At 57.2% G+C, this 12,798-nt stretch overlaps 1 protein-coding gene across 1 annotated transcript; it reads left to right on the top strand.

Moving 5' to 3' along the window:
* Positions 1–5,732: 5,732 nt before the first annotated feature.
* On the top strand, positions 5,733–12,144 carry DIPK1B (divergent protein kinase domain 1B; the record flags this gene model as incomplete). The annotated part of the gene is made up of 5 exons (XM_083876023.1): positions 5,733–5,795; positions 8,126–8,260; positions 9,477–9,584; positions 9,712–9,888; positions 10,415–12,144. 5 exons carry the CDS (start codon positions 5,733–5,735, stop codon positions 11,225–11,227), a joined length of 1,296 nt encoding a protein of 431 aa, XP_083732149.1. The 3' UTR covers positions 11,228–12,144.
* Positions 12,145–12,798: the final 654 nt, after the last annotated feature.

Below are 12,798 nucleotides of genomic sequence, written 5' to 3' on the forward strand. Positions count from 1 at the left end.
CCGGGTATTTATGGGCTGTGTGTGCCCCACCTGTGCAACCTGAACCAGCAATCCTCTCCTGCAGCCCTTGGTCCCTGTGCTGTGGATGTGTGGCTGTAATTACAGGGACCGGGAAGATCCTGTTTCCCTGGGGATCTGCAGTACTGACCACTGCAAAGTGGGACACTGGGGCTCTGGGAGTCGAGGCAGGGACACTGATTTCCACTGGAATCTCCATCCCTGCCTCCTGAAGGACATTTCCCTACTCTGAAGTATCCCATGGCATGTTCTGTGTGCAGGCTCTGTTGGCTGAGCCCTGCTCTGTCCCCAAGCTGTGTGGCATTTCTGGGTTGCCAGACCTGCCAACACTGTGCCACAGGGTGTGCCAGCTCTGTGGCACACAGCAGGACAAAAGGGCCTTTGAGCTAAGTCCAGGTGTAGAATTCAACATCATTTCTGTGTCACGGGGCTGCTCCTGGAGCTGAGCTCAGCCGTGGGCAGCTGCAGCACCACCCCAGCTCTACATCACCCCAATGCTGCTGGTTGCTCTGCTGATGCCAGAACCACCACCTTTAAAGATGATCCCATCCTCCTGCTCCTGAGCTGGTCTCCTGCCCCCTTCTCTACCTCTCCAAGGGAAAATGGGCTCCAGCACCTGCACAGACACTTGCTGGTGCTGAGCACAGGAGAAGAAAAAGGCGTGTTGCCACCACGGAGCAGTGGAAATGTACTGACACTGTTGGGCAGGGCGGGAGGGAGTGGAGCAGCCTGGGGTGCTTTCAGCACAAAGACCGTTTTTCTTGTGAACAACTCCAGTCTTGCCACAGGAATGAATTTGGGTTGAGGCTGGGCTCACACAGGGCTGGATCCTGGAACAGGGTGCTGGGATTGGCTGCACCACGGCCAGGCAACAGCTTTGTTTAGTAGAAGCACAACGTGAAAGCAGCACCCAAGTCTTTGGGCATGTGAAATCAGTACCCATCTCTTCCTGAGGTGCCTGTGTGGGAACAGAAGGTCTGAGCAATTGCTGGGTAGGATGCTAGGGTACCTGGAATTGGATGCCACAAACTCCCCAGGTGCTGCCCTCTCATTGCACAGCCCTGCTGAAGCTGCCAGTGTGTTGCAACCGGCTCAGGATTTCCTCCAAGTGCCAGAGTCCAGGTGAATTCTTTTCCTGGCACACCTCCCTGGAAATAAACCACGCACACCTCAACGGGCTAAAATCCACACGGGGAATATGTCTGCGTGAAACAAACAATTGCTCTTTCTCTGTTTCCTCTGTTATTGATTAATGCCTCTTAATGACTCCAACCTCAAAAAATCTTGTAGTTGCCGCCTGTCACAGAAGATCAATGGAGCAGCATTAGCAGGAGATAGAGGCAAACTGTCCCGGGTGAGCTCTCTGCTAAGGCCAATCTGGAAGCAGCACAATCAATAGTTCAGCATGACCTCTCCCTCTTGCTTGCTTTTTTTCTCTTTGAGCTGGTTGGGCAATAAAGTCTGCTCCGAGCTTTCACCAGTACTAGATTATAACTATCCAAATTGATCTGATATGTAGAGGATAAAAGGGCTTCTTAAGCCAGCTGTCTGCACTGGCAGAACTCAAGTGGCTGAGCAGACAGGGTCAGACCCTCATTAATTCCTGGATGCTTGGGACCCTGCTCATGCCATGCATGAAAGCTGGACCACAGTGCTGGAGGGAGTCAATTAGTCATGACAAATCCAATCCGACTTCTCCCCAGAGCTTTCCCAGTCAGCTGCCTGTGCTGCTGGTGCCTTTTCATGAGTGCATCGTCATTGAAACCACCATGCCCTGCCCCTCCCGTGCTCTTTTTGTGATAACTCCTTGTTTCTCTTATTTCTCTTTCTCCAGGGAGAAATTGTGCTGAGGAGGGAGAGCCCTTTGTTGATTCACATGCTGGGAGATGCTGCAGTGAGCAGATGTGTCCCAGGTGAAGCATGAGGTCCCTGAGCAGAGGAGGTGGTGGTGGGGGGGGGTTTCTCATTTTCTCAGACAGCCACTGCCTTCTTGAAAACCTTCTGCACATCAGCCCTCCAAACGGCAGCCTCTCTCCTCACTGAAGCTGATAAACAGGGAGTGCCTGGAAGATGAAGGTTGGCTTAAAAGCTGTGCCCAGAGCTGCTCATCCCACCTGTGCATCTCTGTCTCTTCTGAGGCTAGCTGAGCCCCCTGCCTGCTCCAAAGAATGCCTCCCTGGCCAAGCCTGACTTTGGGAGCCAAATGCCCAGGGTGAAAGCCATGCCCTGGCTCTTGTGTGGAGGGGCTGGGGGCTGGCAGGGGCTGTCCGTGGGCACTGGTGAGGAAGGAATCCCTGGGACTTTGTCTCCCAGAGCAAGACCTGATGATGAATAACTCCATAATCTAAGCCAGTGCAGGGATCTGCTTGCTCAGCCCCCTGCTCTGAGCTCCTTTGCAAGCTCCCTTTCCTCCTTGGCTGGGAAGCGCCCACGGTTGGCACATGATAGAAATCCCAATGAGAGAAGCTCCCCTTCCAGAGCCAGCACCGCAGGGCTCCCAGCCACAGCCACCACCCTGTGCCTTTAACCCCAGCACTGCCTGCAGAGCCCTTGAGCTTCCCTCTCAGGGCCAGGGACATCCCTGGTGTGTCCCAGACCCAAGGGGATGGTGGTGAATGAAGGTGAGACCCCCAGCCAGTTCCCAGCAAGGCAGGAGCTCTGTGGGGGCTGCAATCCTGGCCCAAAGCATCCGACGAGCCCCAGCACCCCCATTAAACCCCCCTTAACTTCGTAGTGTTTAATTACAAGTAGCAGGGATTTGGAGAGGAAGCGGAGGGGGCGAGCACAGGACAGATTGGAGGGAAGATTGTGCTGGGGGTGGCAGGGCTGTCAAGCCAGAAACACAAGAGCTGATTAGCATTTCTAATTATAACCGCTGCGCTGAGCCCGGCAGGACCCGGCAGGCAGCAGAGGCAGCTGACGGGCTGTGCAGAGCCAGCTGTGGATGCCACGCAGGAAGCGCGGGCGATCAGCCTCAAATCCTTCAAAGATGCACAGAAAAGAGCATTAAAGCCTGGATCCATCATCTCCGGAGCTGCGGCGCTGCCTGGGAATGCCGGGTGCCATCGCAGCCGGCCCGGGGCAGAAATCCCCCTGGTTTGAGGCCATGGGGCTGATCGTGATAGCAGAGGAGAGGGGGCTGAGCGTGTTCCCCTATTTTGGTTCTGGGTCCAGCACCCCACTGCCGAGCAGCAGCTCTGGGCACTGCGGGTGGTGCCACTGGGCTGTCCCCAGCTGTCACCCAACTCTGACATCCCACCCAGAGAAAGGCGGGCAGCACAGCGTGCTCTGGGGGGATGGATGGCTGGGGGTCCTGCTCACGAGTCAGGGCTGCTCTGCACTGCTGTTAGCTCTGCCTGGAGATCATTTACTCATTACCATTTAGGCAGGTAAATATTACGGGCCAGCAAATGAGCGCTCCAGGGCTGGGGCTGCCCTGCGAGCTCCCATGTCCCCAGGGCACGGTGCTCTTGGGGACGTGCCCGCAGAGCCACCGCCTGGCAGGGAAGTGATCAGAGGCCAGCGTGCGGCACGCTGCGGGCTTAGCTGGGATTAACAGGGCTTTGACCAGGAGAAACTGAAGCGACTTAATCAAGGCAGTGAGTGAAAGAATTCCCAGGGAGGAGATGAGCGTTGACTGATCCCGGCATTTTCTGGATGCTGACAGCGCCTGCGGGACCATTTTCCTCACCTTCGAGCTACACAGCTCTGGGTGCCTGCCTGATGCTGGAGCCCATCCTGGCAGTGCCAGGGGAATTTTGGGGAGAGGAGAGATCCCTTGCACAGGGGCAGCAGCCCAGGCAGTGCATCCCTGGTGCCAGGTGCCTGGGATAGAAACCGGAGATGGGCACCATGGGGAGAGATCTCTCTTCCCTTTGCATTGAGTATAAGGTATCATCACACCTGCAGAATTTTTATTACTCTTTTGATTGGATTAATTAATCATTCAGTGATAACTGCTCGTTAGGCATTCTAACAATCAATACTAATCACCTAATTACTTGGCATATTACAGCTTGGGATGGTCTGCTCATTACTAATTAGATTCGCTGGACAATCCACCCCTGAATTTTGCAGAGCCTCGCAGCAGAGTACGGTGGATTTCAAGCCACCCTCAGCCCTGGCCCGGGTGTGTCATTTCCCATCTCCATCGAGGATTCATCCCCCACTTTTGGCCTCCAAAATCAGGGTTCAAGTCACGAGGAGCTGCAGGAGCAGGGTGAGCAGGGAGTGTGGATCGCATCCAGCAATGCACCTTCCTGTCCCTGCTGTTTCCCAAATTACCAACCCCACCGTCAAAAATAAATCTCAGAGGCTCTTCTTTTTTCCTGTCTTAATTAACACTAAAAATAAGAACCTGCCAGAGAACCATCCTGGCTTCAGTGAGACGGCAAAACCTGCCTGGATGGGGGCTGTGGGTGGCCGAGGTGACGTTCATTGTCCCTGTCACCGCAGCAGTGCCGTGGGCAATGTCAGCCCAGCCCACACTGAGGTCAGGGCACAGCACTGGAGCAGCAGGGACCTCCTCGGGGTTAAAAGCATCAGCAAACACGCTGCAGGATTTGGGAGGTTTCAGTCAGTTTTGTGTGATGCTCCTTATTCATTACCACTATTTGGATTAATCCAGCAAAGGCTTTTGCTCATTAGGCCCTGATTATTCGGTGCTTGGCACTCACACTGAGCGGGGACCTGGGCTTGTTTTCAAAGGTCATTTTGAGCCAAATTCAAAAGGAAGGAGCAACCTGAACCATGAAAGGGGGGCAAATGGATAATCTGAAGATTTGCTGATAGCAGGCAAGGAATTATCTTAACAGTGACCTTGTGACTGAGTCTCCCAGATCATTTCCCATCAGATTATTTGCTCTCTGTGCCCCTTGCTCTGACTTTCCTGTGCACACAGGATCCCCCTGGACGGGGCTGTCCCTGGCCTGTCGGACACAAAGCAGCCCCTGTCTTGTGAGGTTTCCCTGCCCAGCCGCAGTGCAAACAGACAGGGAGGACGAGCCAGGGCTGCTGCTGGGCTTCAGGGTGGGGAAAGGACACAGCGAGGAGGAGAAGGAGCAGCGGTGATGGCAGGGCTCGGGTCTGAGAGGGTGCAGCCCCCGAGCTGTGCTCACAGCTTTACCTGCTGTGGGTAACAAGGAGAGTGTCTGGCCCCCTGTCACCCAAACCGGCTTTTAATAAACCTGGAGTTGCTGTGAGTGCTGGGGGCCAGATGGAATCAGCGTCTCCATAGACCCCTCCCTGCTCTGCCAGGGTCATCAACCAGGGCTGGGAGAGCCCCTGTGTGCTGGGGTGAGCCTGGGGACGGGATCCCCGAGTGGGTGGAACCCCGGAATGTGAGGTGGGCGGGGGATGAGATCCTCCAGTGGGATGCGGGGCTAGACGGGACCCCCGGGCTGTGGCGTGGGATGCCCGGATGCGGAGCGCTGGATTCGCTTGACCGTGCGGGGCCGTTCCGGGCAGCATCCCCCCGGCTCCCCGGGCTGCGGCGGAGCTGCGAGCGCCGCCCCCGCCTCCCGCACCGCCCCGCGCCGGGCGGAGCCGCCGAGCCCCGCGGGCCGGGCCGGGCGCTGCGGCGGAGCGAGCGGGCGGCGCGGCTGGGCCCCCCCGTTCCCCGGGACCCCCCCGGCCCCGGCGGCGGTGCGGGGGCCGCGGCCGCCCCGGCCATGCCCCCCGGAGCCTGAGGCCCGCGGCCGCGGGGCGCCCGCAGCATGCGGAGGATCCGGCGGCTGGTGCATCTGGTGCTCTTCTGCCCCTTCTCCAAGGGCCTGCAGGTACCGGCGGAGGGAGGATGCGCCGGGATGGGGGATGCGGGCTCGGGGATGCGCCGGCCCGGGGGATGCGCCGGGATGGGGGATGCGGGCTCGGAGATGCCCGGCTCCGCATCCTGGCACCGGCCGTGCACAAAGGGACGCTCCGCCTCGGTCCTCCCGAAGCCGGTGCGAGGAGCTGGGGGGCCGGGCACCGCCACCCGGGGGGCTGGAGAGGCACCGGGGGCCGCAGCGGTTGCATAACTCCGCCGTGCCGGAGCCCGGGAGCACCGGGGCAGCCCAGCCCGCAGCGCTGGGCGAAGCCGCCGAATGCAGCAGGGCAGGGATGGCTCCTTCCTTCTCTTTCTTTCTTTCTTTATTTTCCCCTCCTCTTCCCATCCCTGAGCTTCCGAGGGGCCGGGCACCTGCCTCAGATCTCCGGGGATGCTGGGGCCAGGGATGTCGGGGATGCTGGAGTGGGTGTTTTCTCTGCAGCTGGGATGAGAAACCCTGGCTGTGGCAAAGATCCTGGACCAGAGGGGTTATCCCGGCGGGGATGAGGGGGCACGGGAGGGGATGAGGGGGCACGGGAGGGGATGAGGGGGCACGGGAGGGGATACCCGCTGGGCAGAGGGTGCTGGCAGGAGGCGGGTGCAGAGCTGGGACTGCTGTGAAACAACCCCCGTGTTCCCAGGGGAGCCACAGGGACGGAGCAGGGTTTTGTTGATGCTGCATCCATTTTGCCTTTGAAGTCAGCCCCAGCCCAAAGTCACTTCCAGATCCTCCAGAGTCACTCTAAAACTGAACACGGCAACTCTCACAGGGTAACACCCTTCAGTGCAGGGAAGACAATGGGGAGGGAAACCCCTGTACCTTTGAGACTGAGGCGCTGGAGGAACCTTCAAACTCCAAAATTCAAGCAAAGCTCAGGGGAACTTCTAATTGAAATGCATCCCCCACTCCCACCTTTCTTTCCACCATTTAGGGGATGATGAAGCCAGAGCGCCCCATGCCATGCTCAGGCTGCAGTCCTGACCCTCCTTCTGCCACAGGAACATGATGGATTCTAGGTCAGAATAAGTAAAAAGTGGCATTTTGGCTATTCCAGGGTTTCCCAAGACATCTCTAGTGGGAAGTCCCTGGATGAGCCCCTTTGCTGAGGGCAGGGGGGCCTCATGCACCCACCCTGGGCAGTTTTGGGGGCTGCTCTGCTGGGGTGGGGGGATCTCAGGTCTCAGTGTGTCTGACTTCAAGGCACATTGAGACCTGAGACCTTCAAGGCTTGTTCTCAGCTCACAGGAGCAGCCACCCACACTTTGACTTTGCCAAGTCCTGGCTGTGCTTGGCTTCTCTTTAATTTAATTTCACATTAATTAGCAGTGCCACTGCCTGACAGGCAAACCGGGCACCCTGGCCCGCTTCACACTTTGGGGTTTCCAATTACCAGGAGAAATGTCAGGATCTGGAGGCAGCCCTGCCTGCTCTCACCCTCACTGTCCATTCCTGTGGCTCCCAGAGCTCTGACAGCTCCTGGAGAGGGGCTGAGGAGGAGCATTTCGGAGGTGGGGAGTGGGTTTGGGCTACAAGACCTGAGCAAGGATCCCTGGCAGGTTTTAAAGGTGCTGCACCCACTCAGATCCAGCAGCAGGTGGTGAGGAGGGTTTGGAGGTGGTCAGAGGCCAAGGGTTCTGTAGAATTACCTACAGAACCAGGACGGAACAGTTTGTTTAATGCAAGGATTCATTCCCTGCCCTTTGGAACTGCCGGGATCTGCTCCGTTACACGAGCCAGGTGAGCAGCCTCTCTTGCAGGAGGCCAGATGGCAGCAGTGCTGCTGTGCCAGGGTCAGGGGGGAAGAAACAAAGCCAACAAAACCAAATCCTTCTGGGAGCCTCCGAGTTGTTTGCACAGAGCATCACCTGTGAGCTCCCAGGTTTGTCACTCACCCGCTCCCACACGGGAACTGCTGTTGGGAGCTTCCCCTGCCCGTGGGGCTTTGTAAGGGGGGGTTCTGCTGAGAAGGGTCTCCCCAGGCAGGAGCAGAGCTCTTGCAGCCCCACTGGGGTACCCCAGGCTTGCACAGGGCAGGAGAGCGGGAGGACGTGGCCACAGCTCCCAGGGATGCACAGCATCCAGCTCCTTGCAGCCCAGCCCGGTAATCCCCCTGCTTTTAGGGAATTTTGAGTGACCTACTTGCAGCAGGAGTTGCATAAGAGACTGATGAATATATATAAAAAAGGCTGAAGGTTTCCCCAGCGCTGTGTGGCAGAAGCCATCCTTGGCCAGCTGCCGCTGCCCTGGGCAAAGCCCTGCCCTTCAAAAAGGGTTTCAAAAGCATTTCCTTTCCCTTGCAGGGCCGCCTCCCGGGGATCAAGGTGAAGTACCTGCTGGTGGTGTGGCTGGGCATCTTCGTGGGCAGCTGGGTGGCCTACATGCACTACTCGTCCTACTCAGAGCTGTGCCGTGGCCACGTCTGCCGGATGATCATCGTGAGTGCCAGCACAGCCCCTGGGTCCTCTCTGGGGTGCTGGGCTCAGTGGGGCTGTGGGAGCCCCATTTCCAACCTCCCAAGCCCCAAAGCTGGCAGGAGGAGCCCTGGCCTGGCACTGTCCCTGACATTGCACGGAGCTCGGAGCAGGAGAGGTGACCTTACCCTGCCAGGGTGACGGTGAAACAATTTAATGAGATGTCAGAGGAAAGCAGCCAGAGCAGACGTGGGCAGATCTGTATCTGTGCAGATGAATCTGGAATGTCAGGGCAGGGAGCAGCATCTGTGGGCAGGGACAGCATCACACCAGTCCCCTCTGGGCTCTGCAGAGCGGGAGGAAAAAGGGCAGCACTCAGCCCATGGTACCTGTCTGTGACTGCTGATGAGCCCTAAGGAAAGCAGCAGAGCTCGGTGTGGCAGCCTGGTTCTGTGTGTTTGGCCCGTTTGGGGTTTGCAGTGTGGTGCACGTTCCGTGTTCCCCATGGCAGGGTGTCCCCAGGAGTGCCATGTGTGCCCCTGCCATGGCAGGAGGTCCCAGCCCAGCCCAGGCGAGGAGAGGGAGCTGGGCTGTGTCAGAACAAGCCTCGTTGATCAATCCCTCAGCAGAGAAGGGAGGCAGGAATTGCCATAACAACAGCGACGATCGTTTAATTTGATTTTCTGCCTGACTCCGACCGCGGGGTCTTGGGCGCTAATTCCTGCTCGGAGCTGGGGCTTCCAGACGCCATGTCTGGCCGTGTCCCCTGTGAGCAGGTCCAAGGGTTAATTCCCATCCACAGCAGAAAAAAAAAAAAAAAAGGAAAAAGATGCAGCGAATGTCTGCAGCTCCAGCTTTTCAGCCCTGAGGCTGCCGTGCCCTCGCTGAGGAGCTGCAGAGCTGCAGCCTCTCCTGCCCAGGGATGGCTCCAGCCTGGCTGCAGAGCAGAGCCACTGTCTGTCCCTGTCCCTGCCACCCCCTGGACTGGGGCCTGCCTGGTTCACTCTGCTGAGCAGCCTGTGCCTATGTCATCCTCACCCAACTCCACGCTGCCCTCTCGTCCAGCCCAGGAAGTTCTCCCAGACCCCTGGATTTGCAGCAGCAGCATCCAGGAACAAATCCCTGAGGTCCCTCCAGCAGCACAGGGATCCCTGCCAGCCCAGCCCAAGGCACTGAGCCATCCCTAAGGGCCAGTAGAAATCTGTCCCGCTGAGTTTCTCTCTCTTCTTGCACTCCCCAGTGTGACCAGTACAAGAAAGGGATCATTTCTGGCTCCACATGCAAGGACCTGTGTGAGGAGCGTGGCCTCCTGTTCCAGCACTGCCTCTCCTCCTCCCCCAGCCAGCAGGTAGGTCTGTGCCCCCCACCCATGCCAGGGGCTGGGCACCAGCAGCAAACCCTGCAGGTCTCCCCCTCTGCCCATCCTAAACCAGAAACCAGCTCCCTCCACTGCTCTCCCCCTCCCTGTGCTGCAGGTTTACAGAGGGCTCTGGAGGGACAGGGAGGTGATCATCAAATGTGGCATTGGGGAAGCCCTGAGGGCCGACAGCCACCCCGACTCTGTGCCCAGGAGGGACGTGGTGCTCTTTGACAAACCCACACGGGGCACCTCGATGGATGAGTTCAAGGAAATGCTCCTCAACTTCCTGAAGGTCAGTGCAGGGCCCTGTGTGATCCCACAGGCCTGGGATGGCTCCTGTGTCAGAAACACCAACTGTAGTTTTCCTTCCCTTTGAATGAGAATTTCTCCTGCCTGTGTCGTCACCCACTGCGAGGTGCCAGTGCCATGCACTGGATTAGTGGAGAAAACCTTCCATTCTCTCCCATGGATTCTTATCTGTGAGATTTCAGCAGCAGCATCCCTGGAGGTGGCTGTGCCAGGGCTGTGGGTGGCATCTGTGCCTGGCAGAGCTGATTTGGTGGCCCTGGTAGTTACTCCTGTAGGGGCTTCTGCAGCAATGGTGGGGTGGCAGCTCTGGCAGGAGGGTTTAGAGCAGCCCTGAGGCTGGTAAAATTCTGCTGGAGCAGGATCTGCCCACACATGGTGTGGCACTGGATTTTCTGGAGTGTCACCATTTCCTCCTCTCAGTTCTTCGCTCCTCCAGTTTGGTTTTGTGATGTGACACCCAAACACGGAGAGCTGTGAGGCCCTGATGCCACTTCTTGTCATGTTTGCAGTCCAAGCTGGGGGATCAGCCATCTCTTCCCGCCCTGGTGAGCCGGATCATCACCATGGCAGACGTGAACCGTGACAAGAAGGTGTCCCTGGCAGAGGCCAAATCCATCTGGGCACTGCTCCAGCTCAACGAGTTCCTCCTGATGTTCTCCTTGCACGAGAAGGAGCACACGGCCAAGCTGCTGGGGCACTGCGGGGACCTGTATGTCACCGAGAAGATCCCCCACACCTCCCTGTACGGGGTGGACGTCCCCCCTTTCCTGCAGTCCCTGCTGCCTTCCCTCGCCCACCAGCTCATCCACCAGTGGTTCGCGCCCGCCTGGCCCCGGCGCGCCAAGATCGCCATCGGCCTCCTGGAGTTCGTGGAGGAAATCTTCCACGGCACCTACGGGAGCTTCTACATCTGCGAGAGCAGCCTCAGGAACGTGGGCTACAACGACAAGTACGACTTCAAAATGGTCAACCTGAGGAAGGTGGCCACGGAGATGACAATCAGAGGCTTCCTCAAGGGCCGGCACTGTGAGCAGAACGGGGACTGCACCTATGGGCAGGACTGCACGGCCACGTGTGACAAGCTGCTGAAGCAGTGCAAGAGTGACATGGTGCAGCCCAACCTGGCCAAGGTGTGCGGGCTGCTGCAGGACTATCTGCTCTATGGAGCTCCCCTGGAGCTGAAGGAAGAGCTGCAGAAGCAGCTCCGAACTTGCATGACCCTCAGTGGCCTGGCCAGCCAGATGGAAGTGCACCACTCCCTCGTGCTCAACAACCTCAAGACTTTGCTCTGGAAGAAGATTTCCAACACCAAATATTCCTAACGGGGGAAGCACGGCCCTGGAGTTTCCGATCTGTGAGCTTGGAGTGAGGTCCAAGGGCTGAAGGCCTGTTTCTCCATCCTCTCCCCCCCGGGAAAAAACACACCCTGCACAGGGAGTTCAGCAGAGCTGCAGCCCCTTCTCCTTCATGGAAAACCAAGCATCATGACTTCCACCGCCCAGCAGGATCAGGGATGGGTCGGCAGGAGCGGAGCTGGGACATGAGCCGGGCTCAGCAGGCTTGGGGGAGGAAGGAGGAAAGGGATAAGGAAGCAGAGCCCAGCTGGATGCATCAAACTGTTCCTTGATGAGCAGGAAAGCAGAGCAAAGCGATGGGAATGAATCATTCATGCTGTACTTGTCACATCTCCTTTTGAGGAACGGCTCTGATGTAAATAAACAGCTTTTACGTGAATCACACCCGTCCATCAATAGCCAAACAGCAGCCTGTTAAGTACCAGCTTGTTTGTGATCTAAAAAGGAGGAAAAGGTAGATTTCCCCATTCAAAAGTCTCTCCTTAAGTGTCTGAGTCATCTGCCGTCAGATCCAGCTGTCACACAGGAAGCAGATCAGCTGTCTGTTGCACCCTGGAGAATCGTGGCAGTTCTTTGGTTCCGTTTTTTAAGTGCCTGACCCTGACAGTGATGCCGTGGCTTGTGAGAGGCTCCCCCCAGCTGCTCCTGCCCCCAGTCTGGAATTGGCAGCATAAGCCATTCCCTCAAGTGTCGGCTCTGGAAGCAGCCGAGGCCAAGGATGGCTTAAAGGCAAAGGGCTAAACCCGAACTGTTGTGACCCCTTCGTGTGCCCCGGGTGTCACTGCCCACCACACTCAGAGCAGGGATAAGCCAACCCCTCCGTTTAATTCTCCAAAAACTAAGCTGGGCTTGCCCTGCAGAGGTTGAAGGTTAATACCAGAATAATCCAGTGCTTCTCTCATTATTAAAATGAATTTCCAGGCAAAGCTTTTAGCAGGTCTCCAGACATTTTTATTTTATTTTTGGCTGTGTCTACACTCCCAGGGCTCCAACTATGGCTGTTTCCTTGAAATGCTCAATTATAGCAATCTCACAGCTCTGGGCAGGGAGGAAGAGCTGGATAAACTCCCCCAAGGTTGCTCTGTTCCCAGCACAGCCCTATTCCTGCTGCTGGAGCACGTTCTGGTGCTCCTGCCAACAATTCCTTAGGGAAGTGAGCGTGCAGCTGATGTGCAATCACAAAATAAAAATATACCTGACGCTGCAGCACCAGGGCTACAAATCTAGGAGTGCTTTGGGGAGAAAGAGCAGGATTCAAAATAAAAATACACCTGACATTGAAGCACCAGGGCAGCAAATTTAGGAGCCCGTTGGGGAGAAAGAGCAGGATTTTCCTTCTGTTGGTTCTTTAGGATCCCCATCACCTCTCACTGGGTGTCAGGAGGGCTCAGTATCCAGCAGAGCCACCAGTGCTGAGCTGCCTCTGAAATGTGATTTATCCATGGGAAAGCTGAGCACTCCCAAGGATTGTGTGTTTGAAGGGTTCCTCAGCCTGGATTGGGTATGGACACTGCCAAGGTCCTGTGTGCAGGTGCAGG

The sequence above is a fragment of the Zosterops lateralis genome (genome assembly GCF_965231275.1).
Source record: "Zosterops lateralis genome assembly, chromosome: 20".
In the NCBI taxonomy this organism is placed as follows: Eukaryota; Metazoa; Chordata; class Aves; order Passeriformes; family Zosteropidae; genus Zosterops; species Zosterops lateralis.